Here is a 25391-nt window from a genome sequence, read left to right on the forward strand (position 1 = left end):
CTTTTGTTCGTCTCGAGAACAAAAGAAAATGTCGCTTGGTCCATCAGCCAATGATCGCGCATGTCATTGTCCCTGCGGCATGCGCGGTGTCAGGCCCCAAATCTGCTGGCACCGGTGAGGGCGCCGTCGCTGAGACAAACGAAAAAAATCCCTCCATTCCAGTGCACGACGATAGGAGAACGCAATGAAATATTCCTATGGGTTGAATTGCGAGATCCTTGGTAAATAAAAGTAATATGTACTTAGAGAAGATGAAAAAAGGCAACACAACACTCTAAGCGGCACCGCGAATCGGCACTCGTACAGGTAAATACATGCAGACAGTCAAATACAGGTCAACTCCGAGACATCGAGACAATACAGGCAAGATGAGCAAACTGGAGGAAAGGCGGGACGAGACAACCAACACAGGCGACACGAAGGATGTAGTGTAGAGAAGAAAAAAGAGATAAAAGTACTGAGCCCCGATGAGAGAACGCAGCGATGACTCGAAGGGATGCAGAGACGGGACGCATAGCGATGATGATCGTCACTGGGAAACCAAGAGCCTAAGAAGGAGAAGGGGGAGGCAGAGAACTACTCGTAATCGAAACGATATGCAGTGGTATCGGAGTATACGAGAGGTACTGTAGGAAAGGATATAAAAGAGATAAAAAGAGATAAAGAAGATGAAAGAATATAAAGGAGATTGAATGATGATCCATCCAAAAAAGAAATTTAATAATACAGCAGGACGACGATGAGACAAACCTTGGCATAATGGGAAGGGGGGAGGCGGCGTGCAGTAGAAAAAAAAATGCAGGCGACGTAAGAAGGGTGATGATGGAATGGGGATAGAATGTGAATACGGAAAAAAGAAATGGTATCATGGTATGGATGCTTCGACGTCACAGGAGAGAAGAGAAAAAGTGACGAAGGGCCTGTAAGGGCTTACGCAAAGGAGTCGAAGAACAGATCGCCGATGGTGTGCACCGTGTTGACAGCGAAGACGGGAGGAAGTTCGAAGTGGGCGCCGCTGTTGTAAGAAGTAAAGGCCATCGTGAGCATGGTCATGCATAGTAAGGAGACATAGAGAAGGAAAGAGGCGCACCTGTAGGCGAACCCAGTGTAGGCCTCCGTGGCGTCCATCAAAACCGGAACAGGCATATCACCTTCGATGGCTTCCGCTGACGGGGCCTTGCGCGAAGAGAGGGCTCTCTTCGTGCGGCGACATGCGGCGTCCTTGACGGTCTGGGGGGAGGACGATTTCTTCGAAGGCGTGGATGAGCTGGAGGAGCGTGCTCGCTTGGAGCGCTTGGACTTGTTCGGGACTGCCACATTCTTGCCATTGTTAGGGTCTAAGTTCTCCTTCTCATCGATGATGGCGACCGTGAAGGTGTTCTCGTCATCAGAGGAGACAGTAATAGACGACGTAGATGAAGTCGAGAGGCTGCGACGACGAGCGTCACGACGAGAAGAGCGATGGGTAGCAGTTTTGGGAGACATGATTGATCGTGGATAAGACGGGGGTTGGGTGGTTAGGCTTTAGCGGGGTGCTTTAGTGGGGGTGTTGGTGGTAGTCCGGGGTGGGCTGAGGGAAGAGAAGGGCCGGCACGCAGGCCTTATATGCGAAATCGATGGGTGCCATGCGGGCACGGGATGCCGCGAAGCCGTCGTCGCTAAAGCAAGGACAAACAACATTCTCCTGCCATCTCCGGTAATAAATGTTGTTTGTTTGGTCAGAACAAACTGGGACCCACAGTTACGAAGCGACGGGACACACTGGGACCCACAAAGAATCAGAGCATGGCGAGGCACGAGGCAGATAAGCGGCTCGATATCGCTCCGTCGGGATTCGTGCGACCAACATTAGCCGATGCGGCAAACAGTATTTCCGATATCTTTCTCCGAGAGGATGCCACAGCGGCATGCGTGCCACATCATCTCAAGGTGACGACTTTTGTTCTTGCAAACATGACGAGGAGACTCAAACAAAGGCGATCGGTGTCCTGCACTCTGAATCACTGTGGGCAAAGGCATCGTGCCTTCCGCCCCGACACGGATAGACCTTTAGGGACAATCGCTCGCCACGAGCGTAGAAACGAGACGGAAATGGAATAAAACCACCCACAAATGCAAAGCAAAACAACTTTTAAATGACTATAGTAGCAGAATAACATACCACTTGATGTTCATGTATAGTCTTCAACTCTGGCACCACTGTCAAGTCAGCCATATCGTTGGCATATCGTGAGTGGCACTCACTCTGCTAGTAGCGAATGCGACTGATCTCGACCTCAAAAAAGTCCTGTTTGGGTCTCTGGTGTCTGTACTAAAACCTAGGCCTGTTCGTCAACAGTGACTTGATCACTTCTTCGGCAATGCAACCACGAGAGCATTGGTGAGGGCACTGGATGGATTCATGAAGGGTCAGGGCTGAGCGCTGAGCGCTTTCCACCACTCCGCGCACGGACCAGCACGGATCACAAGTGCCAAACAGCTTCTGACCCTAATAAGCACAAACAAGTGCAACGCCAGCTGACAAACTTGAGAAAGCGCCCTTTGGTCACTACAAGGCCTGCGTCATCTCTGGCAAAGGTCTCGCTTCCTGAAAGAATCATGGTTTCGATAGAATGTTGGTGAGAAGGGAGGTGCTGATGCGTTGCGTTCCCTGCACTCTCCCTTGATCTAGTAGTCCAGGATGGGGCTGTTAATGCGTAAGTAAGTAACTAGGGAAGCTCCACATGCTGTGGCACTGACCTTGCTTGAGAGACCTCTTCTGACAATGGCATACGTATCTACCAATGCTCACTATTTCTGTGCACTTTGTTTGCAGTAGCAACTTTGTTAGCGATACTGCAGAGTATTCAGTACCGGAAATTACTTCTGGATGGTCACGCAAGAGTCGCACCACAGATGGTTCTTCTTGGCTCGCAAACTCGTATTCAAGTCGTATTAGAGGCAGCCTTTAAATCTGCACAATACATCCACGTTCCGATGGCCACTGATGTCAGATTTCTTGCTTCGCTGACCGCAGCAGCGCCTCGAAGCGTACGTAGGCCTCAGGAGAAGCATCGGCTTGCATCAGAACTCTTGGAAATCCCTGAGAGGCCCTGAGAAGCCCTGAGCGGCCCTGACGATCCGTTCCGCGAAAGTCCGTGAGGTCTCGAGAGCGCGTCAGGGCCTGTCAGGGCTCTCAGGGTGCGTCAGGACGATCAGGACGATTCTGGTCGTTGTGTGGCACCAGAAAAATGATCATAAATTCATATAAATAATCGTATTTACATGCGAAGCTACATAAAGAGGTCTACAGAGGCTCTGCTTTCGAGTCCACCAATTTTCCTTCATGTTCAAAACAGTCACTCGTGTTATACACACTGTTCTTGAGACTACACAAACGTTAAACTGCCCCAGACCCCACTCTCTCGACTCCTTGCTCTGATAGACTACATGGCCTGCGAAAACGGGTAAACTTGTTTGACTCCATGAGATTATGCAAACCAAGTAAGGGTGGAGGTTGAATAGATAAGTAGATATGTTAAGGGGAAGGCGATAGAAGTAGAAGAGCCGATGAGCTACGAAGTGCTGGGGGTCAACAGAAGAACAAAGAAGCGCGTACTATCCGGTTGTATCTTCAGCAAACCAGTCGTCCATGACGCTTTGAAACACACGCAAGGAAGCATGCATGCTTCCATCGCGATCGAGCGTTGGCGTAGTGTTTTGGACCGTGTACGATGCACATCTGCACAGAAATGACATATCCAGAATCAAAAACACAATCGCAAGAGAGGGGTGGGAGGAATGAACTCACGCCAAAAACGACATCTTGCGGCGAGATGCGACGACTCTCAACCTCGCCGCTATCCCCTGCAAGGGCCGAGCGACAATGAAGGAAAAAGAATATAACAAGACGAAATGAAGTATAAGTTCGAGGACGTACAATGAAGTAACGTGTTCCTCTTGCTCATCATCGCTCTCCTCGGTGCTACACTCACAGCCGCTGCATCGAGCACAATGATTGTATGGTGAGGCCGAGATCACTAGAAGAAATAATGCCGTTGTCTTGACTTGTCGATAAGGCCGGCCACTTTGACGTTGCAGTGAATGAAATTGTTGATGTGATGTAACTGCGTGATTTGGATTGAGAAAAGGGATCAAGATAACATACGTACAGGTGGGATTGTAGCGCCTTTATTTCGCTGGCCCGGTCCATAACAGGGTCCTTACCGAGGGAATATAGAACGATGCACAGGGAATGCTTGACAGAGACAAATGAGGTACGAATACAGAACAGAGACGACGCCGGACGACGCCCGACGCAAGAGTTGAACAGAGGACAAACAAACGTCAACAAATTCGACGTGGCATTTTCAGAGTTTGTTGTCGAAGTGTCGAAGCCCTTACCCTCCTTCACCCTCTCCCCGACTCGGCATCATACACCGGCCCACACTAGGGCTACGCACATGTCGGTTGAATCCTCAGACTCTCGTAACCCGGAGCGCCGAGTCTGCACTTGGAGTTTGCGAATGTGAAAGTAAATGTTGGTAAAGAATCCTGCAAGTGTGAAGGTGAGCCTCGTCGTATGTCTTCAGCTTGTAGTGAGGCATGGCGGCTGGTCAGGCAGGCGAGCGATGAGCATGGCGCGGGTGCGAGCGGTTTTGAGCTGCTGATGGGCACGGCAACACTTATTTTTGAGCTGGAAGTCGAGGTCTTCTTGCTCGAGGTGGGTATGTGCGATCGCCTGGATGCGAAGCATGCTTGTCGATGCGCTCGCCTTGGTCGATCTTGACTACTAGGCGATCCTGGGGTACGCGGTCGAGGAGATCGCGAGGGAGAAGACAAGGATAAAGAGGAGGGGGAAGCCGTTCGTGCTCGGGGCGCAGCGGTATTATGCGTAGGTCAGCGCGATGAGGGAGGAGTGCCCTAAGGTCGGGGGCGCAACATCGTCGACGTGTGGCCTGTGCATCTGCGGGAGTGGTATGCTAGCGTGGATGGGTAGCAGGCATCTGATGTCGACTACTCGTTCTCCTTTCTAGCCTCAAGCTCTACTCAGGTACGACTGCGGGCCGTCGAGCTCATCCTGCCCTGCTTCCTACACCTCGACAAGGCACTCCTGCCGCTGTATGGAGACCATCAGCTCGACAGCCTCGCCATCGCGGCCACCGTCATCTCGACTCTGCTCACACGTTCATCTTGTGCTTGTGCCGAACGTGCTTTGTCCTGGTTGAGGCGTCCCAGCGCAGAGATGTTGGCCGCCGCTGGGATCAATGCCGCAGACTGGCCTGGTCGACTGTCATTCCACCCGCTTTGTGTCTCGGCCTTGCATTATGTTCTTTCCTCATACGACGACGGTGGCAGGCACATAACCGTCCTCGCAGAGGACGCACATGACCCCGCATCCTCAACCATCCTCGCATCCTACATCTCCCATCTCCTCTCCATTGCCACCACCCACTCCCACACCTCCTCAAACACACATCGAACGAACTATTTCACGTACATCCTCGCCCTCACTCTCTCCCACTCCCCACCCCAAACGCTCACCCACCTCGTCTCCCTCTATTTTCCTCCCCCTCCCCCTCATTCTCCCTCTTCTGCCTCGATATTCGCCCCTCCACAACTCCCACCCGTCTCGTCCACACTGTCTTCGAACGCACAGACGTCCGCGACCTCCCCGAGTTCGAACAGCGTCAAATCACTCTCGCCCTCCCCCGGTTCGTCTTCGTCCCCGTGCAATGGCTGAATCTTAATTTGGAGAAGTCGAGGTTACTGATGCATGCGTCGGTGGCACTACAGTCGCAGTCGCATGCGCAACTACAAGTGCAATTGCGGATGCACGGGCTGCAGAGATCACCACCGACGTCTCTGAGGCCGTTAATTAACCCGATGACGGCGATGATTCATTTCCGCCGTCTCGTAGCTTGTCCGGACTTTGTGTTCATGAAGATAGTATAGTGTATTGTATTGTGGTTGTAAGATCTATGTTGTTGTCTGTCGGAGTCCCCAACTATATACATTGTTCTGTGAATAGAAATACATTTTGGGCCACACAACGACCAGAATCGTCCTGACCGTCCTGACGCACCCTGAGAGCCCTGACAGGCCCTGACGCGCTCTCGAGACCTCACGGGCTTTTGCGGAACGGATCGTCAGGGCCGCTCAGGGCTTCTCAGGGCCTCTCAGGGATTTCCAAGAGTTCTGATGTGATTCATTGTGGCGTCGATAGCCCTTCAGGCCTGAGCGCGTTGCGCAGATATCGAGCATACTTTCGCGAAACATGCTGGGCATGTACAAAAACTGTATATCCAGGGCGAATAGAAATTGCTCCGTCCTCGTGATGGTAATCAAGTACGCGATTGCATTGAGTGAGGCCCGGGGGTGCCACAGAAATGTGAGAAAAGCTTACGCAAACTGTTTGGCTTTGTGTGCGAAAAAGTCGCTCAGCCACAATTAATACCGGGGTGGGAGAGACCTTGCCAGCAAGGTAATCGTCCTTGTCCCATAACAGATGATCGAGGTGGCGATGACTGCCATGACACCCGATCACATGCTGACACGTACTACTGGCACGCCTATTTCCCAACAGTTAAAAGCGATTGCCCTTCTTCCATTAGCCATCCATCTATCTCGCTCTCGCTCTCGTGCTTCGGCTCTCCAACTGTTCAATCTCAAGCATCGATAGCGACTTATATACTGTACTTCAACAATGTCACGCGAACAAAATATCGCAGGCCGTCGGTATGTGCAGTGTCAAGTTGCTCACCGATTCTCCCCCAACTGACCGATCTTGATGCCTGCATAGCTTTTTCTCACCCTCGTCTCAGCCAGAGCACTTAGGACTATCCATCGACATGACACAACGTCTCCCTGATGAGATGTTGTCAATGGTCTTCATTCTTGGTCTTCCGGATTGCGATGACGACTTGACACCAATAAATTTGACAACAATGCCTCTTATACTGACCTGTGTTTGTCGAAGGTGGCGTCAGGTGGCATTCTCGACTCCAGCTCTCTGGTCCCATCTCTTCCTACCTCAACCTCCTCAGAATGCGCAACTCCTTGACTCCTTCTTTGCGACAGTCGAAAGCTGGTTCTCGTTGACTCGCTCCCCGTCGCTGCACATTCGTCTTGATCTTAGTGGCGAGAAGCGATCGGACGTGGCGTCACGTTATATGCATCTCCTATCTACGTTTTCGAGTCGTTGGAAGATCATCAATATCGACTGCAGAACCTTTGCGCACGAAGCAGATTACCCAACTCTCAATCATGGGTCAGTTTCACAGTTGGCGGCGTTCCAGTTCATGACGAACTCCTACGACAACGGGCATCAGGGTTGCCACTGGAATATCGCCAATCTCAATGACGTGCTTTCTTCCGCACCAAACCTGGATTCTCTCATCCTGACCCATCCAAATATTGATCAACTCTCTGTGCGCTGGTCGAATATGGTCTATCTGTCTCTCGAAATTCCGCATGACTCCGCCACGCCATTCGACTTACTACGATTCGTCAACGCGATAGGATGCTGCGTCAACCTCTCTACTCTAGAGCTTGAATTTGTCGGCGACTTCTCCAATATTTCGATCGCTACAACCGGATGGGGACCACGTATACTTGGGGAGCTAACTCACTTTACACTCGTCGGCACATGCCCTTACATCCTGATGTTTCTTCCCGTGTTGAAGGCGCCCAGCCTGACATCGTTCAATCTCGACACTATATGGGGAACATTCCGCGCTGGCGTATCATTCCTCGATACATTATGTCTGGCATCTTCTTGCTTCCTCCGTTATCACAAAAATACTCTCTGGATTCTTGCTCTGAGGTCCATAAACTTTCTTGTCGATGAAGGCCAACTCATGCAGAACCTCCAAATTTGTGACGACCTTCGTTCCCTCACGATAGTGGACAGTCGCAATGTCGTAGGCCCGACCACGCTACAGTCCCTCACATACCGCTTCGTCAATCCTGATCCCAACGACGCGACCTCCACCTTCCGACTCGAACACGGTTGCTCTCACCCATTCCTCGAGGATATTGGTCTCTATCATGATGACTTGGCTCGCGACGCCAGTCGTGGAGAGGCGTACACGGATGATATGTACAGCGGGCTGGCTAACATGGTGGAGTCGCGCTGGTGGTGTCCGGAGGGTGCAATGACGAGTTGCGATGTGGAGAATGGTTTGATGCCTCGGCCGGTGGCGAAGCTGAAGGTTTTAAGGTTGCACCAGGACGACGAGGACTGGATGATGGACAGGAGGCCTGACGATTGGACGAGGATTCTGAGGTGTTGCGACGAGGGACTGAAGCTAGAAATAGAGGATGTATGATGTGTCTCTGTCTTCCTGACATGGTTCAGGTGGCGGTGTGGCGGTGGCGGTGGCGGCCGGGGCGCATCCGGTCATTGGAACGCAATCCATGGCCTGAAGGCCTGAAGACCCATGAATATGTGATCTTTCTTTCTTTCTTCCCCGATTTTAATCTCATCTTGTCTGCTTTTGGCGTGTCACCCAACTCATCTCTCCTACATATTGCACATCATTATGTCCTCCAAGTTCTTCCTGGTTAGAGCTCACTTCCTCACTAGTATGCCACATTTCCTGTATGCCTTCCCCCTAATATTGTTTCCCCCATCTCCCGTCACGTCGTGAATCTGCTATGAGCGACTCTGTTCAATTCACTCAGACACTCAATTTTTTTGGTACCGCTTTGTACCGCATATCAATGCCATACTATTCATCTATGTACTCACTTACGAATGAAAATTTTTCTGGGATAGACAATTTCTGGAAGAAAATGCCCGAGTACAGCGTCAAAAACATCAGGACGTTTCCGTGCGTTCGCAACTTGGGTAATGATCGACACGTGTCCAGATCGTGTTTGCATCGGACGCTGCCCTTGTTCCCTAACATCCATGTGCCGTGTCCAAACATATCGCTATCGCTCTTTGTCCTCGCCATGGTGACCAGTTTAGCGCTGGCTGACCATGGTGGCACCACTGCATAAAAGGATGCTGTTGTGGCCTGACTTTCTCATTCCCGTCTCTTCGTCACTTAGTACACCACACCTCGAACTTGAACAGTATTCCTCTGACCAACCTCTTGCGTCTTCTTTCTCTTTGAGATATGGATGGCAATCATAGAGAACGCATTGAGCATCATTATCTAAAGTGGGTCTCATGATACATCTACACTATGTGATCGCAAACCTTCTGATTGTTGTGCACACAGTTTAGTTTCTCGGTCGAGCCCAGGTTCGGAGGCAGGCGACGAAACAGAACATCTTCCTACCGAGTTATTATTGGCCTTGTTTGGCGCTCTCATCGGCGACGGCGATTGTGACTTACATTCTCTCATCGTCCTCACTCACGTCTGCCGCCGCTGGCGGGACGTCGCAATCTCAACATCCCAACTTTGGTCCGATCTGATACTTCCAAGAGCTCCTGTGGACGAGGCTCTCCTCGACACCTTTTTTCTCACCGTCTATGATTGTCTCGCGTTGTCACGTTCCGCACCACTGTCTATCTCGCTGGACCTTTTACATGAAGACCGGCCAGACGTGGTCGCCCGTTATCTTCATCTTGTTTGCTCTCATTCCCCCCGTTGGAAGAATGTCTCTCTGCGGTGTCCACCTATTCTCTCACAGAGACTGTATCCCACTCTTTCACCAGAACCGCACCCTCATCTGGAGTCCATTCGAATCAAGACAGAAACATGGGAGGAGGAGCAGTTTGTCGACCACTGGGATCTTACACGCGCAGATCTGAGAGCTCTCGAATACGCCCCGAATCTCAGGCAACTTGCCATCACGCATTCGAACTTTGGCGAGCTATCACTGCCATGGGGCCATCTCAGTTCTATAGATCTGAGGATTCCCGATACCAGCGAATCTACCCATGGACCGACTTTAGCCGACCCGTTCGACATCGATAAATTTGTCCACACCTTACGCCGTTTCCCCAACATAACCCTCCTCCGGCTTCATTTCGATGGCGAGTTTTCTCACTTAGAGTTTCCTGACCACTGGCCCCCACCGAACGCCTCCCACTTGAAGCTCGAGAGACTCACATCACTCGAAATCGTCACATCAAATTTGTTCATCGAGTCATATCTTCTCGTCGTTCTCGACGCACCTGAACTGGCCTGTTTGACTCTCGACTCTCGCTATGATCTTGAAGATTCGATCGACATGGGCATCCTTCAAGGACGATTGTCCGCCTTCCTGCGATCTCGACGCCATACGCTCCGCAATCTGGAGCTCAGATTTCTCTCCTTCATCTCGGAAGCCGTTCTTGTGGAAGCTATTCGCGCCTGCCGGGAACTTCGGTCTCTCACCGTAATCGACGACTGGAATGTTATAGGTAGCCTGTTCCTGCAATCCCTTACGCTACGCTCGAACGTGACTCGCCACAACGACTCCGAACACGGAACGTACGTCCTCGAACCCGATTGCTCCAACCCCTTCCTCGAGAAGATTGCGATTTTCCGCGACCATCTAGGCATTGCCGACTCTGATATTGGGGATATATACCCGAGAGAGTTCTACGTTGGCCTTGTGGATATGGTCAAGTCGCGTTGTTACTCTTCGGAAGAGTCCCACGTCGAAGACCACCCCGACAGTGTCGCTCACAAGTCCTTTGTTGCGACCCATACATCGAGGCTAGATGTCTTGACGTTGTGCATCGATGACGCGGATTGGATGAAGGAGAATCTGCCTGAGCAGTGGGCCATCCTCGAGGGATGCGGAGAGGACGGATTGGCGTTGGTGACTAAAAACATTGATCTAGTGCTCTGAAATGGCTGTAATGGTCGGAGAACAGTACTACACATTCTAAGGTTCCGCTTTTCCACGGTTTCATCAAGTTTCGAATACTTTCATTCTTTTATTCTTAAAGCCTCGTACTAGTAATATAGTCTGCACCGGTACATCCATTAATCCTTCGCGTTCATGTTGTCACCACGAGCTTGCACTGCTTCAAATGAGCTACTTATTCATCAGGCCAAACCTTCCGACAAAAGTAGACATACTTCAGAGTGAATGTGACCACCGCAGGGGTCGAACCTGCAATCTCCTGATCTCAGCGAGTAACGCTCGGAATCGGAAGCATTTCGATCGTAGTCAGACGCGATGCCATTTCGCCAGGCGGCCACTAGGTACTGGTGTATTGGCACTCAAGTGTGACTTGGATAGGCATATCATTCCGTTGCGTGTGCCACTCCCACTCCAGGGCTAGGTTCAATGCAGGGGAAGGCGTAGTGAGATCTCCCTGTATGTCAGCTCCACGAAAGATGTATTACGAGGCCAACGAAGCGTAACTGGGTCCTCATTCAATCCCATCGTATCACACAGACTGCATAGTTTCAAGTCTTAGTCTCGACCGCACTCACGCAGACCACTGCAACCTCGGAGGCCATACAAGCATCAAAACGTTCAAACAAATCACATTACATTTCAATGTTCTTCTTGAACTTCTTCTCCTTCTGCTGGTGTCAAAAAAAACCGAGACCCATGCAAGATATCACGTGTGTATGATGAATGATGCAGGCGGGAATGGCGAATGAGTATGCGCTATCGTACAGTGTCAGTGGTTTGGCCCGTGGGTTAAAGGAAAAGGTTGATGGAACAAGGTGGATGAAGGGAAGATGAAGGCGAAAAGGTGAAACAAATACGACGATAAAATACCGGCGACTGTCTGTATCGTACACTGGCAACGCCACATGAGCCACGAAACGAAAACAGGAACGCAAAACAAATGGCAGAACAACGCTACTGAAACACAGGAAGGTAACAATGCAGATGCAGAGTTCGATGAGCAGAGCAGAGCAGAGCATGAGTGTAGAAACTGAAGACAAGATGGAGGTGAGAAGTGAGAAGTGAGGGGTGAGAGCTGAGGAAGAATGAGGACACCGCCATCATGAGTAAAGCCCAATATGAACGAATGAATGAAGAAAATAGCGGGAGAAGGATGAACGGTTAATTATACACTACAACGGGAAAAAAAAAGATGAAAGTGAAGATGATACATGGGTACATGAAGAATGGGTATGAGTAAGACGCAACGACAGCGGGCATTGTTTTGGTAAGGTGGAATGAAGGACGGGATGGAGATGGTGGGAGGCACCAGTCCGTGGATGCAGGCAGTGCGACGGTGACAAGGATGAGAGATGAGAGATAGGGGATGAATGCGACGAGCGCAAGCCCGTGCTAGGAGATGCACCGAGAATTGGAAGGTCCATCGGGGAACAAATAAGCATTGACGTTTGAGAAAGAAAGAAAAAGAAGAAGAGAAAAGCCAATCATACACCACCCCGAACACACTCGCCCATGCCACACTCCCACGGCCCACGACCCACCCTCAATAGACTCGACGCCCGACCGGTCAATCACCCTCTGACCTCCACAAACGTCTCTCATCCCCCAAAAGCGAACGAACCCCCCGTCCCCATCTCCGTCTCAAACCCCAAACTCCCAACCTTAAGCCCAAGCCCCAAAGGCTCCAACACCCCTCCTTCTCCTTCTCCTTCTCCTGCTCCTCCCTCTCCAGTCAACAAAACCTCCACATGCTCGATCCGCTCCTCAAACGCTTTATCATCCTCCGTCACCGTCACACGACCGCCTTTCCACGCGTCGTGCTGAGGCTGGTAATGATAATGCTGAGGGTAATGATGGTGCTGGCGTTGATGGTGTGAATGTGCGTAAGCCTGCCGATGATGATACGTCTGCCCATGCGCGTAAGGGCCCTTCGAAGCCCTCACCGTCCCCCCACCCACCATGCCCATCCCAAGAGTAAACACGAACTCGCCCTCCTCGTCCTCCGGCGTCGGCAACACATCCGTCTCCGTCTCCGTCTCGCCCTCCGTCTCGCTGTCCGTGACGCTCACACCATAGTTCGAAGAGGGCATCGAGATGGGGCGGTCGTTGGAGGATATCGAACTGCTGATGCCGTCATTCGAGAACATCGAGCTGCCAACGCCGTCGTTCGAGGATATCGAGCTGCCAATGCCGTCGTTCGAGGATATCGAGCCGCTGACACCATCGTTCGTCGACGTCGACATAACAGACCCCGACCGTGTCGAAGATTCTGAGGACGACATAACAGACGCCACCGACCGTGGCCTTAGCGCGGATCCCGACCGTGGCTTCAGTGCCGATCCCGATCCCGATCCCGACCTAATCCTCGACGATTTCGCCTCCACCAACGCATCCTCCTCCCGTTCTCGATACGCGGAAGACTCCTCCCGTTCTCGATATGCAAAAGGCTCCTCCAAATCCTCCTCAAAGCCAGGGGCATGTGCATGCGTGCCGAAGGTATATACCCGTCCATGTCTCGGTGATTCCATGACGCCGTGCGGACGACGGAGGTAGGACGGTAATGCGCGGGATTCGATCTCGATCTCGAGTGCTTCTTGGTCCTCTTGGTCCTCCTCCTCTTGCTCTCCCTGCTCTTCCTGCTGCACCTCTTCCTCTTCCTCGCGTCCCCGCCGCACGTTCCCATCCAACCCCGCCGAGCCCTCCTGTAACCTGTTCGCCTCCACCTCCGCCTCCGCCTTGACTTCAGCCGCGGCCAGCTCGCATTCACTTTCACGCTCCCTCAACCCCGTATACCACCCCTCGAATAAATCAACGTATGGATATCGATGGTCGGCCATGAATCCGCGATGTTTTCGGGTGCGCAGGATGGATTCGAGTGTTATTGTCATGCCGTCCATCCCGACTGTGGCGGTGGCTGTGGCGGTGGTGGGAGCGGGAGCAGGGGCAGGAGCGGGAGTGTTAGGATCGGAGTCAGAGTCGGCGAACAAAGAAGTATGCAGCGCGCTATCGAGTTCGGTCTCGATATCTCCCATACCCGTATCAGTGGACGTGGACGTGGACGAGGGTGATACTCTGGGCGTAGCGTTAGAGAGGTCGTGTGTGGATTGTGGCGGTGGCGGCGAGGTGCCCGCGTTAGAGAGTTGGGAATGCGAGGGGGCGGACGAAGGAGAGGGAAGGGTAACGTGGTCGAGATGGTCCAAGAGATCAGGGAACGCATGTGACGAGACGAGGTCGGTGTAGACCGTTAGGGCTTGTATAGCTTCGTTTTCTGTGCGGGGGAGGCTGTTTTTGGGAGGGAGGGAGGGAGGGTTGTTAGAAACGGACGGAATAATACTGCGAGTTTAGAGGTGAAAGGAAGGATGGGGTGAGGGGGAGGAGCGGGGATGGCATAGAAAATTCAAAAAGACTGAATATATGCGCCCACAGACGACGAAAACATCCAACCAAAAATACCGCGAAAAAAGCGAGAAGAAACACGTACACATCAACCAGCAACCTGTTCAGATCCAGGAGGGTGACTCCATCCGGGTTATACACGCTCCCTACCACCTCTTCACCTTCTTCACCTTCCTCATCTTCTTCGCCTTCCTCCTCGCCTTCCTTACCCTCTTCGCCCGCCTCGAAGGCGTAAGAATCGAACGGGAGCGGCCGATCGACTTTCCACGCCCAGGTCCATTCTTCCTCTTCCGCCTCTTCCTCGTCCGCGATATCATACACATCATCCTCTTCTTCCTCTGAGTCGGAGTCAGAGTCCGAATCATCCACCAACGTCCGCCCAACCCAAACAGCCCCCCCATCCCTCCTCATCGGCACCTTCTCCTTCCTCCCACTCTTCCTCGCACCACCTCCATCAAAACGCGCGCCAACCCGCCGTCTAACAAGCCTAACCCTCCCAACCACCGGCTCCGTCACGAACACACACGCCGCATTCGCGTGCGCCGCGAGGGGAGCGAATAATTTGTGGCGACAGTCTGGGAATGTGGGGAGGGAGGTGGAGAGGATTTGGGTTGGGTCTAGGGCGAGCGTTTCGTTCCTTGTGTGAGGAGGAAGAGGAGAGTGGGTGGGTGGGTGGGAGTGGGATTTGGATGGGGGTGGGGAGGGGGTAGGAGAGGGGTAGGGGTTTTCGACGAGAGTTGTTGAGCTGGATGAGGAGGAGGAGGAGGTAGTCGACGACGTTCGAGTTGGGGGTGGCGTAGAATTAGAATCGTGGGAAAGTGGCGTAGACGTAGCGCGCCCGTGAACGCTGCCAGTGGACGGAGACGGAGCGAGGAGATTGTGAACGTGGGATTGGGTGCACGACGTGAGTGGGTATGCGGATGGAGAAGGAGATAAGGAGTAAGATTGGGGTGTGTTTTGGGGTGGAGGAGGGGGGACGGGGGAGGGCTGTTGATGCCGGGGAGGGATGTAGGACTCGAGCTCTGCGGATGATTTTCCGGGGAGAGGGGTAGGGGAATATGAAGAGTGCGAGTGTGAGTGGTGGAGGTAGGTGTAGAGTGGGTGGAAGTTCGGGATATCTGGATCTGCGAAACGAAAACATAATATCAGATATAGACACACCATAAACTAAGACTGGGGAAACGAAAAGCGCAGTACATACTCTCAAAACGGGCCACATCGCCACCCCACCTATTCGCATCCACACAAGCCCTAACCTCACACACCCTCTTATGAGCCACAAGCACCATCGCGACCTCTTTCCAACTCAGCACACCCTCCTCCTCCTCCTGCAGCTCATCGACCCAAACCCTCCTCAACGGTCTCCCGAACCCAGCCTTCCTGCACTCGGTCTTCCAGAACGCGTCCTCCTCTGCATGTGTTCCGAACACGTAGAGTGAACGGAGAAAGGTGCAGGTGCGGGAGAGGGAGAGGTGGGATTCGAGGGTGGTTGTTGGGTGGTGATGGTGATGGTGGTGGTGGTGGGATAGAGGAGAGGAGAGGTGGGTGCGGATGGTTAGGAGGACGGAGGTGGGGAGGCCGAGCAAGCCTGGCGTCGTCGTCGTCGTTGGTGAAGCCATATTACGATAGAGTTTAAGCTCAAAGACGATAATTCACACGAACACCGCAATGGCATAAGACGACGAAAATCGGAAGAGGGAGAAGAGAGGAGAAGAAAACAGAAAAGCGCACGCAACGCGGCCCAACTTATATATGTACGTGAATGAGGATTATCCGCGGGAGGCCTGTGATTGGACGAGAGCCACGAGCGCACGGAACGGGAAATGCGGGGTTCGATCGGGGAGAGGAAGGCACCCGGACGGGAACGCGTTATTTCCCCGCGTTATAGCCGGCCTTCATCCCTTTTTGTGACCGGGCGAATTGGATGCAATGTCTGGTGGAAGAGGTCATGCTATTGGTCGAACGAGAAGGACTTCGACCGGTGTGCACCAATCGTGAACTCCAGGCCGTTGCAGCCACGCTATAACGAGTCAAACATAAGCCTAAAGCTTGCGCTTTTAGACGTCCTTCTTCCTTCTCGCTGACTGGGCGTTACATCTGACAGTATGCACACGTTCATACGCACCCGCTTTTACGAACGATTGCATGCACTGTTTCACGTCCTGGACCGTCGCACACCCCAACAAGTAACCGCGCACCGACGCTCTGCTCTCTTGCTTTTCTTGGTGAGAGTATCATTGCGCGGCTCGCCCGCTCGTTCACGGATCTTGCGTGAGCTTATTGAACATTCAGCTTGCTCGAAGCCGGGTGGGAGCGAGTAACCGTTGTATGTAAGAGATCAATTGCAAGCTGAGAAGTTGGCAGGAAGATTGCGCCTCTGTCTTTGCGCCCCTCCTTCGCGTCTCTTGTCTCTGAATCCCATAAGTAACACACGGGGCGTGAGTACCGAGTGTTAGTGAAGATCTCTTCGGGATCTCTGCAGCTGGATGCCATTGTCGAAGCGCTCGAGTGTCGAGCGATGGGATGAGAGTTGGAGGAGAGTGCAGTCAGAATTAGTGGATGGTCGGCGCAGCCGCGCACGACTTCAAAGTTCAAGTACAAAAATCCTCGTAAAGAAAAGCATGGAAAAGAGGTGAAAGACATGTTTCCTTACTTACGTCCCATCCTCCAGCCCAGCCCAGCCAGGACGTTCATTAATCATTACTCGCACAGTGCGCTCACCTTTTCTTCCTCCGAGTCCTCGAGCTCTTTTACGGGAGCAAATTCGGAAGGAGGGATTCAGAAGCGACGGCTACGGCACGCACGGTCCGTTTATCCGTCCGAAAGCACCGTGCCGTTCCGAGCTGGCCGAAAAGCGCGTCGAAATTCGAATTTTATCTCGAGAGTCGACTGGTCTCCGGACGCGGCTCACGGTGGCCTGCAACATCACCTTCTCTTCCACCATACCCAACAGCCCAAACCAAACTAACCTCAAACCAACCCAACCAACATCCAAAGACCCACTGCAAAAGAGACGAAGACCGAAGCCTGAAGAGGGAAGCAAAGAACCAAGAACAAAATGTTCCCCACCCTCCCAACCCTCGCCTCCTCCCTCTCGCGCGCCATCCAGCTCACCACCCCCGCGCATTCCGCGCCTTTCAAGAGGTCGCAGAATGGCCTGTTTCATGGGAAGATGAAGATTTATGGGAATAGCGTGCCGTTTTCGAAGAAGAAGACGCGGAGGTGCGGTTTCATTCTTCTTCTTCATGGTACTTGACGCAGAGAGGAAGGAAGGCTGACGGTTGTTTGGATGAAATGGGATGGCGTGGTGTGGTGTGGTGTTGGTGTGGTGTGGTGCGGATGGGATGGCGGAAATAGGTTCTGGCTCCCGAATCTGCAGAATAAGACATTCAGGAGCGAGGCGCTGGATAAAGATGTAGAAGTGAAGGTCAGCACGAAGGCGTTGAAGACGATTCGCAAGGTGTGTTCCCTTCCTCTTCCTCCTCCTCCTCTCCCTCCCATCCCACTCACCCACCTCCTACTTACCCGCTCTCGCACCACACCCCCGCTCACGCACCGTCTCCCATCCATCCTCCAGTACGGCGGCATAGACCCCTACCTCCTGCAAACCCCCTCCTCCCTCCTCGGCTACGAAGGCATCCGCCTCCGCATCCTCGTGCACACCGCAACGCAAACGAACAACGCCATCGCCTCCCGCATCGCGAAACTCGGCACGGACGACCCTAAAACATTATTAGCCGACTTGCAGAAAGACGTGAAGAGGAACTGGAAGGATTGGGATTGGAATTCTAGGGTGGGGAAGTCAGATGTGGAGGGGGAGGGGGAGGGAGAGGGGGAGAGGCAGGAGAGGGAGGAGAGAAGGGAGAGGGTGATTTGGGAGGGGAATAGGTTGGGTAGGGAGGAGCGGGCGTTGGAGAGGAGGGCGGGGATCGATCCGGATGCGTGGATTAGGGAGGAGGAGAAGGAAGGTGCGTTTGCATTTGCGTTTTGACGTTGCTTGTTGTTCGTTGTTGGGTTTTGAGTCCTATTTTCGTTGTGGGAGGCGCGGAAGTGGTTTCCTTCGCTCGTCGTTGCTGATCGTGTACGTTCTGCAGGATATATCATGGCATGATACATACATAATGCCCGAGTGGATTAATTCAATCTCCTATTTGCCTGACTCTACGTTCGAAAATGCCTGGTCGACCATGTACCTGAACACCTTGAGAATCGCTCCGCGCGACTCAGTCCTGGCCACTCATTTAATGATACTCCGGTCAAGCTCGCTCCGGGTTCGAAAATACTCCACCTCCTCCAAGCGTGAAGTACTCGTGTTGGTACAGACCATGAGCGTCCGAATTTATTCACTGACCACTTATCATCCATTCTACATAGACTCGGCTGGCTCATGCCAGGTCGCCGTCATCGAGCTACACAGGGAAAAGACAGGTGTACATAAACGAGGAATGAAAGTTTCGTTTCTCGTCCTTCAACATCGAGAGTCGTGTGGCCCGTTTGATGGAATCTAGGGCAATACTGTAATATAAAGGTGTGGACTCCAGACTTTCTAATTCATCTCGGGCGCATCAATCAACGCTCCTCCTACAGGCTACGTGCATCCTTTACTCATTCATGTACTCTTCCGCCTACAACAGATACGGTACCATGCTCCGTTGGCTTGTATAGGGCCTCCAGAGGTCCAGTCCGCTTCAGAGGTTTCCTGCGCCGCCAAACATTAATACGCACCGGGATCGGACCTCTGGGGTGGTTGCCTGTGGTCCTGCTTGCATCGAGATACTCAATGCTGAGCTCTGGACGGGCGACTCTGGGCCTTTGACCTTCTGCTCAATGCTGAACGGAGACCGTGACCATCCGTAGCTGTCTCAACCCCATGCATGCGCGTTCTTCCCGCTGTTGTATGGTATGTTAAATTTTAATATAGGACGCCCGTTCGCCCTCGTGATCCGACTCTGGAAGGACGAGATCTGGGAACCGGACGTAACGGGGCTCCAGTGCGCACGAGTGGTTCTTCTTTCTCGTCTCGTCTGCGCTCGGTAAGTTATCTATAGGGGCGAAGGGACCCTCGGGATTCGAGAGCTTCGTGTGACCCGCTGAGAGCTGAGAGCGAGCTGCTCAAAGTGGCTGACTGTCGGCCGCCTCGTGATCCCGATCTCGGGTGTGATAGAACGGTTTTGGATGGAAGGATTGTGGTTGGACGTAAGTCAGTATAATCAGGAATACTTACACCGGCTGGTAAGTTTCGTGTAAGTGGCCGCGGGTGATCGAGTCGACGGGGATTTGGTAAGCGACGGGATATCCGGAGGAAAGCATCAAGAGCTGGGGAGAGCGGCTGGCAGCGGCTGGCATTATGCCAGTGGTCTTGCGCCCGGTTCCGGAGTGTGTACGCTGATGTCTGTGCGAGACAGCATCGACTCGGAAGGCCTCGTCGTGCCTACGAAGGGGCCGACTCATAGAGTATTTTTAAGAAAAGTACAACTGGCTGCTAGATACTCTAAGACTACTACATTAATACATACTAGCGTGCTCAACATCTTTGATACTTGGACCGCAGACGCAGAGGACAATTGTACGCGCCGCAGGCCCGAGAAAATAGCCCCGAAGGTCTCTTTCAAGCAACGTTTGAGCATAAAATCCGGCCGTTGAGCGGTCCAAATCGAGAAGAGGGGCGAGCGGCATGTGCGAAGCTGTGCCACACCTTCTCGGACTCATCTCGCTTGCGAGAAACTTACTGGACTTGATCGCCAGTAAGTTTCGAAGCCTTCTGCAGTAAGTTTCCAGTAAGTTTAAGTTCGGCACGAACTTATTGCACTTATTGCTGCCAAACGACAGACCTTGGCAACTTATCCAGTAAGTTCGGCATGCCTCGTTAACACATGAGCCCCTTCGCTGGTGCTTTGCACTCATGATCGCGATCTTTTTTTCGGTCTCTTCTTCGTCATCAGAGTCCTTTCGCTACGCTGAAGCCTCGTAGCGCCACCATGCCTTCCTTCGTAGCACACGGGATGCATTTTTTGGGCCACAGTGTGGCACTCATTCCATACATCTAATGCCTCTTGCTCCCATAGTTTTCTCCAGACTCAAGTTCCTCCATGGAATAATATAGTTTAATTTATTGGGGAATCAAGTACTCAAGATGTAACATACACATATACAGCTATGCATAAGGGTGCTGGACAAGAAATTGCTGTTGAAGCTAAGTACTGTGGCACAAGAACTGAGAGCAAAATGAGGAAAAACTCGTACATAAATTCCACTTGCAGTTATGAGAGATCGCTCGAGGCAATGAGGAGAGAAACACATATCATATAAGCATATATAGCTCGAAAGCATCGAGAAAGAAGAGAGCGAAGAAGTTCGACCACTGGAAGCAAAGTGGCGGCGCGCGAAGCGCGACGCCCAACGGAGGCAGGTGGACGCACGTGGAGTGGCTGTGCCGTGCCGCGGCCGGCCGATCAATATACGATCGACGGCTGCGGAAGCGCCCGGAAAGGCGAATTCCCTGTAAGTTTCTCGAGATAAGTGAAGGTGAGGTTGATTGACTTGGCTTGGCTTACATTTGGGTCGGTCGGGCCTCACTCGACGAGTTGTGTCGGTATGCTCTGTACGTTCTCATCTGTGTAGGTGGTTCTGTTGGCCCATGTAGGTGACTGAACGGAATCAATACATCGCAGAACGTAACAAGTCGAGCGCTTTGTACATACCATCAGCAAAGGTGCAAATCCCGCCTAGAGAGCTCGAGGCGGCAAGAGATCCCAGAAGGCTCCAGAGTATTTTATTCTCTTGCCGACGTCTGGGAGCACCGGTCTGAAAGAATCAAGACATGAAACGCAGCAACCGCATCGGTCATCATTCAGCTCATTCGCCAAGAGCGACATGCTGGCCTGGACATATGAAGGAAGGATAAGCCTGAAGATTGCTCAAGCTTGCCCTAAACTGAGCGCTGAGCACGGAGGCGTGTTAGCGTGACGCGTCTCAACAGGTCTCGACAACTGTGGTGCTGCCCTGGTCCACCTTGGCCACCACACATGTCCGCAACCGGCTCTCGCGAGCTTCATTCTCAACCGCATCTACTCAGCTGGCAGATATTGCCATCAGCAAAGGTGGCTTCAATGTATCCGGTGCGTGTTGCTCACTAGTCGCCAAGTATGCTCTCGTTCATCTATCGTTGAGTTTATACATGGCCGTCATTGAGGCTATGTTGTGGCGGATTCAGAGGACGTTGGACGAGAGGAGTCAGTGCTTGCTAGAACTTCAAGGGAATGTTAGGTCAGTAACCATTAGTCTTGGTAGTTAGGTACATGCATATCTCGTACGTCGTGTGCAGCATTCACTTCATCGTGTTCAGCGACCTCCGTTTCCGAAACGGCGTTCTTGCGTTTCCCTGACCCATACCTACCTCATCAGTCCGCATTCTCGCGATCTCCTCCTGTGGTTATCGACGTTTGCTGGCCTCGACTTTTATTCGTTTGCCGCATCGTGCAAACGAGTACGGACACTCTAGTACAACCGTCTCAGTCCGCTCGTTAACTTCGTTTACCTATTCGGTCCGATACATTCTCTATCTCCTCCGTTCGTGCCATGCACCCCCTCCACCGTATCCGCCTACGTTACCACTGCTTCATGACTCGCCTGCCTATAGCCTACCCTCGAACGTTCGCGGCACAACACCTTTTTTACCCGTTGCCCTCCCCATCGAACATGTATCACTTCTGTACATATCATAACTACGCACAAATATAGTCGAGATGTCCAATATCACCCTTCGGACAGATATAGAAAACCAACCGAGAAAACGGGCGCAAAAAGAGTGTTCTCTTTTGCCAAGGACAGCGATCGACGAGTGATCGGATGAATAACGCGTGCTCTGCGACGCGTCTTGACGCGTCTCGGAGCTCTCTAGGAGGCTCTCAATAGAGGGGGTGTCTCTAGGGTCACTTGCCGTTCTTGGAGCTCTTGCTAGAGCTAGCAAGAGCCTCCCAACTTTGCTGATGACGGGTCAAGGATCAAAGAGGTTCGTATTCATATCATGACTTCTTCGAGCGTCTCGGGTGGTCTTTCATCTCGGTGTGTTCCACAGGTTCTGACTTGGCTGAAAACAAAAACGCCGGCTCTACTGTAAACGCCAGTCTGGCAACAAAAGATGCTCGGATGGACCCACAATCGTTCCTCGGTGACTTGGGCTAAACTTGAACGGTGGTAACATGGTCGGTTTTCTCTTCCCAATCGATCTGTACACTGGCCTCATTGGTGATCGATACACAGGGGAGCCCGATCTCTTGCCTTTCGCAGCGCGCAAAGTGTCTCTACAGTAAGCAGTATCTTCGATAAGTAGCGGATCTTGGGACGGTTTTGGACTTACTGACGGGATCTGACCTTCTGTGTGGGGAATAGGGCTCAGAAGGCTGCACAGCGCAGTGGGGAATAGGAAGCGGCTGCACAGCGCAACACAGGCCTTCTAACGCCTCCGGATCCTTGAGATCTCGACACGTACTCTACTTACGCTTTGCCAGTGGTTCTTTGGTTCGTTTGCCGCTCTCCTCCCTTCGAGGGTTAGTAAACTTGACTCTTCCCTTCCCACCTTCCCTCATTTCCAACATTCGTCCCACCCTTTCAATAGACCCGGCCACTTCGTGACCATCTTCTTCAAGCTCGTCCCATCCCACACTTATCCTCGCCTTCACCCCGCATCGGCAACGCTTGTTTCCCCGGATCTGCCTCGTCCGAGAGAGGTAACGCCTTGCGCCCGTCGCCTACCGTGAGTTCGATATAGGTTGTCTGTGTCGAGTACTACTAACGAGGACCCTTGCTTGTGACCAGTTCTCTGCACTAGGCTGGCTGGCCAGTCATTCGTGCCGGCGGTACTGTATTCTGCTTTGATTCGACCATCGCCCATCCCATCCGTATAGTCAGCGGGCTCCCGAGATTTCAGAGGAGATGAAGAGCTGGAAGATTCGCGGGCAATGTGGTGGTTTGCGCTTGTGACTCTGTCTTAGACTTGAATCCGAACGTGGTCGTTTGGATGATTGGGTTCGGCCTGGATAGGTCTGGATGGGTGCACTGATACTTTGGATCGATGTATGCTATCCTCTTCTTCGTATGCTGCGCTTCCCTATGGCCTATCTCCGTGAGACAAGCCGATTACTGAAACTCACAACTCAGGCTCGACATGCGCTTCGCCCCATCTCGGAACTCGTTGGTTACAATACGTCCGCCTCGGTCAGCGCGCTCTTGACCGTTCATTCCCTCTGGTCACGACCACGGTTCTGAAGACGCCTATGTATCCCCGTACTGACAGCGAGGCACGACGCAGAGCTTCAGGCTCTGAGGCCGAAGGCTTGACTCGATCTATCAGCTTCATATCCCCTACCAGCATCACTGACTCTCTTTCTAGGGCTCATGCGTAAGTTATATATGGGCGGGCGCAAACGCCGTAGATCAATCCTATCGCGGGTCCGAGTCCAAACGGGATAGATCTTTTTCTTCAGGGCTTCGGCCAGGGCACTTGTAGGAGATTAGAGGCTTTGCGCCCCCGGGTTCGAAGAGTGTTTCACATTGTTGGTTGACCACGAGTTCTATGGAGGATCCCTGTTGCTTCCTGAGACGACTTGTGCTATGGTAAGGGCGTAAGTATCTGAATACACCGCTGATCGATTGTATCTCTTGGTGGCTTATGTTGAACGCACTTTCGCCCCCTCTTACTGCTCACTGTAGACTGGCTAAGATCTGAGCTGCAGAGCTCGTCGTCTAGTCATGGTTACGGGTGTCGACGGTAGATGATACATTCTCCTCGAATACATTCACTTGTCCCGGATCTCAAAGTATAGGTCTGAACTAAACATTGCGTCGTCTGCGCCCTTCTTGGCGTAATCCCCAGGGATCGCTTTCCTCCCAATGCGACAGCCGCACTGCGCTGTGTCTGTGCGAAAACGCTCAGGGGCTTCTACCTTCTGAACCCGTGTATTCTCCGTTCCCGCGTTCAGCTGAACGCTCGGATCACGAGTCGGAACGAAGGCCTTCTCTCGGATTATAGATCGTTGTGGGTCCCCATTTCCGCGTCTCGTGGACGTTCGGTTTGGTGCCTTTCGCACAGAGAGCTTCCATTGATCATGAGTCCCCTTCAGGGGTTCCTGTCAATGCATTATGTCCGAGCCGAGGAAGTCTTCTTGACTATCCGGGGGTCGTTCACTCTAACCACTTCTGACTGTCTTCTGTCCTTCGGCTTCCGCTGGCAAGCCGTTCGTGGCTCTGTGTGGACCTCAGGTTGGTACTGTTGCTTCGCTGTATCTTTGGTCACTTGCACGGGAACGATTGTATAGACATCGGCCCCTTTCCCGTTCAGTCCTACTATCATGCCTATCGCTATTTTCAGGCAGGCAAGGCTCAAGTCGACTCGTTTCTGTTTTCTGCCATCGAAGCTCCGAGTGAGCTCTTTGATGCTTTATATTTCTCGTCTGTCGCCTTATGCAACTACTTACGATGGGGTGAGGAGGTGACTTCACCTGCCAATAGATATCTTCGATTGCATCGCGCGAAAGTTTTTTTCCTTAGAGAAATATCTTTGCTTCATCTTCCACTGCAACCTACCCCTGGAAGTAGCACCCGCAACGGGATCATAGACCTACCCATGTCACACGCAGTTGCCAGTGTACGACTAGTGGCCGCCTGGCGAAATGGCATCGCGTCTGACTACGATCCCGATATACCACATCCGTTGTTCGTTAAAATTAGGAGATTTCAGGTTCGACCCCTATGGTGGTCACATGCATTTCGAACGATGTCACTTTTGTCCACTTTCGTGAAAAAGTTGGGCCTGACGCCGAATAATGGTAAGTAGTAGTACTGGCACGCCACTCGCCGGCTGCTCCATGTGTTCGGATCGGGATGGTGGTCAGGTACTGATTTGAAGCACAACGTCTTGAAAAAGGTTGTGAAAAAGTTGAAAGTTGGCCGTGCGGGGATTGCCGGCGAGGTTCAAACACGATTTTATACAGTGCCAAGCAAGCGCCGAGACGATCTCGCTCGAACAACTTGAAGAACCCTCGCGGTCTTTAGTCTCCTTTACAGACCTTTATAGTGATCAAAATCGATCACTGTTATACCTCGTCTTCGAGTCCGCCGTGGATGATTCGATGCAGGAATGAGAGTTCTTTTTGGGAGAGTCTCCGAGGTACTTAGTACCCCCCCGTTTAGTACTGCGTTTCTAG

The 25391-nt window shown here is 52.3% G+C and overlaps 9 protein-coding genes and 2 non-coding genes across 11 annotated transcripts; 6 read left to right on the forward strand and 5 right to left on the reverse strand.

Moving 5' to 3' along the window:
• Positions 1-391: 391 nt before the first annotated feature.
• STEHIDRAFT_167927 (uncharacterized protein) lies at positions 392-1504 on the reverse strand. The gene is made up of 2 exons (XM_007303305.1): positions 1091-1504; positions 392-1015 (listed from the first exon to the last, which is right to left on the reverse strand). Exons 1-2 carry the CDS (start codon positions 1483-1485, stop codon positions 931-933), a joined length of 480 nt encoding a protein of 159 aa, XP_007303367.1. The 5' UTR covers positions 1486-1504; the 3' UTR covers positions 392-930.
• A 39-nt stretch (positions 1505-1543) lies between these two features.
• Positions 1544-2288, forward strand: STEHIDRAFT_120812 (uncharacterized protein). The gene is made up of 2 exons (XM_007303306.1): positions 1544-2193; positions 2248-2288. The coding sequence occupies exon 1, from the start codon at positions 1786-1788 to the stop codon at positions 2098-2100; it is 315 nt and encodes a 104-aa protein (XP_007303368.1). The 5' UTR covers positions 1544-1785; the 3' UTR covers positions 2101-2193; positions 2248-2288.
• A 2273-nt stretch (positions 2289-4561) lies between these two features.
• STEHIDRAFT_156052 (uncharacterized protein) lies at positions 4562-5861 on the forward strand (the record flags this gene model as incomplete). The annotated part of the gene is made up of 5 exons (XM_007303307.1): positions 4562-4706; positions 4776-4786; positions 4878-4956; positions 5016-5693; positions 5776-5861. The coding sequence occupies 5 exons, from the start codon at positions 4562-4564 to the stop codon at positions 5859-5861; spliced, it is 999 nt and encodes a 332-aa protein (XP_007303369.1).
• An 824-nt stretch (positions 5862-6685) lies between these two features.
• On the forward strand, positions 6686-8309 carry STEHIDRAFT_156053 (uncharacterized protein; the record flags this gene model as incomplete). Its single annotated transcript, XM_007303308.1, has 2 exons — positions 6686-6717; positions 6782-8309. The coding sequence occupies 2 exons, from the start codon at positions 6686-6688 to the stop codon at positions 8307-8309; spliced, it is 1560 nt and encodes a 519-aa protein (XP_007303370.1).
• A 795-nt stretch (positions 8310-9104) lies between these two features.
• On the forward strand, positions 9105-10773 carry STEHIDRAFT_156054 (uncharacterized protein; the record flags this gene model as incomplete). The annotated part of the gene is made up of 2 exons (XM_007303309.1): positions 9105-9148; positions 9210-10773. The coding sequence occupies 2 exons, from the start codon at positions 9105-9107 to the stop codon at positions 10771-10773; spliced, it is 1608 nt and encodes a 535-aa protein (XP_007303371.1).
• Positions 10774-11019: 246 nt separating this feature from the next.
• Positions 11020-11127, reverse strand: STEHIDRAFT_t143. The gene has a single exon. It is a non-coding gene; the product is annotated as a tRNA-Arg (tRNA).
• A 1262-nt stretch (positions 11128-12389) lies between these two features.
• STEHIDRAFT_167928 (uncharacterized protein) lies at positions 12390-15834 on the reverse strand (the record flags this gene model as incomplete). The annotated part of the gene is made up of 3 exons (XM_007303310.1): positions 15389-15834; positions 14273-15311; positions 12390-14124 (listed from the first exon to the last, which is right to left on the reverse strand). Exons 1-3 carry the CDS (start codon positions 15804-15806, stop codon positions 12390-12392), a joined length of 3192 nt encoding a protein of 1063 aa, XP_007303372.1. The 5' UTR covers positions 15807-15834.
• Positions 15835-17083: 1249 nt separating this feature from the next.
• On the forward strand, positions 17084-18178 carry STEHIDRAFT_96053 (uncharacterized protein; the record flags this gene model as incomplete). The annotated part of the gene is made up of 3 exons (XM_007303311.1): positions 17084-17409; positions 17545-17647; positions 17765-18178. Exons 1-3 carry the CDS (start codon positions 17246-17248, stop codon positions 18176-18178), a joined length of 681 nt encoding a protein of 226 aa, XP_007303373.1. The 5' UTR covers positions 17084-17245.
• A 4145-nt stretch (positions 18179-22323) lies between these two features.
• Positions 22324-23654, reverse strand: STEHIDRAFT_120813 (uncharacterized protein). Its single transcript, XM_007303312.1, has 6 exons — positions 23347-23654; positions 23005-23262; positions 22805-22942; positions 22579-22736; positions 22450-22495; positions 22324-22391 (listed from the first exon to the last, which is right to left on the reverse strand). The coding sequence occupies exons 1-2, from the start codon at positions 23425-23427 to the stop codon at positions 23113-23115; spliced, it is 231 nt and encodes a 76-aa protein (XP_007303374.1). The 5' UTR covers positions 23428-23654; the 3' UTR covers positions 22324-22391; positions 22450-22495; positions 22579-22736; positions 22805-22942; positions 23005-23112.
• A 330-nt stretch (positions 23655-23984) lies between these two features.
• STEHIDRAFT_110373 (uncharacterized protein) lies at positions 23985-24864 on the reverse strand (the record flags this gene model as incomplete). The annotated part of the gene is made up of 4 exons (XM_007303313.1): positions 23985-24314; positions 24380-24546; positions 24663-24686; positions 24810-24864. 4 exons carry the CDS (start codon positions 24862-24864, stop codon positions 23985-23987), a joined length of 576 nt encoding a protein of 191 aa, XP_007303375.1.
• On the forward strand, positions 24844-24946 carry STEHIDRAFT_t127. The gene has a single exon. It is a non-coding gene; the product is annotated as a tRNA-Arg (tRNA).
• The last annotated feature ends 445 nt before the right edge of the window (positions 24947-25391 follow it).

The sequence above is a fragment of the Stereum hirsutum genome (assembly GCF_000264905.1).
Source record: "Stereum hirsutum FP-91666 SS1 unplaced genomic scaffold STEHIscaffold_6, whole genome shotgun sequence".
Taxonomy (NCBI): Eukaryota; Fungi; Basidiomycota; class Agaricomycetes; order Russulales; family Stereaceae; genus Stereum; species Stereum hirsutum.

Bases quoted from the DNA above. Each gene is read 5' to 3' on its own strand.
- STEHIDRAFT_120812 (XM_007303306.1), top strand. From the start codon at position 1,786: ATGGCGAGGCACGAGGCAGATAAGCGGCTCGATATCGCTCCGTCGGGA.
- STEHIDRAFT_120813 (XM_007303312.1), bottom strand. From the start codon at position 23,427: ATGAACGGTCAAGAGCGCGCTGACCGAGGCGGACGTATTGTAACCAAC. The intron at 23,263-23,346 runs CTGAGTTGTGAG...AGGATAGCATAC, and splicing joins GGGCGAAGCGCATGTCGAGC to ATCGATCCAAAGTATCAGTG.
- STEHIDRAFT_167927 (XM_007303305.1), bottom strand. From the start codon at position 1,485: ATGTCTCCCAAAACTGCTACCCATCGCTCTTCTCGTCGTGACGCTCGT. The intron at 1,016-1,090 runs GTGCGCCTCTTT...TTCTTACAACAG, and splicing joins TACACTGGGTTCGCCTACAG to CGGCGCCCACTTCGAACTTC.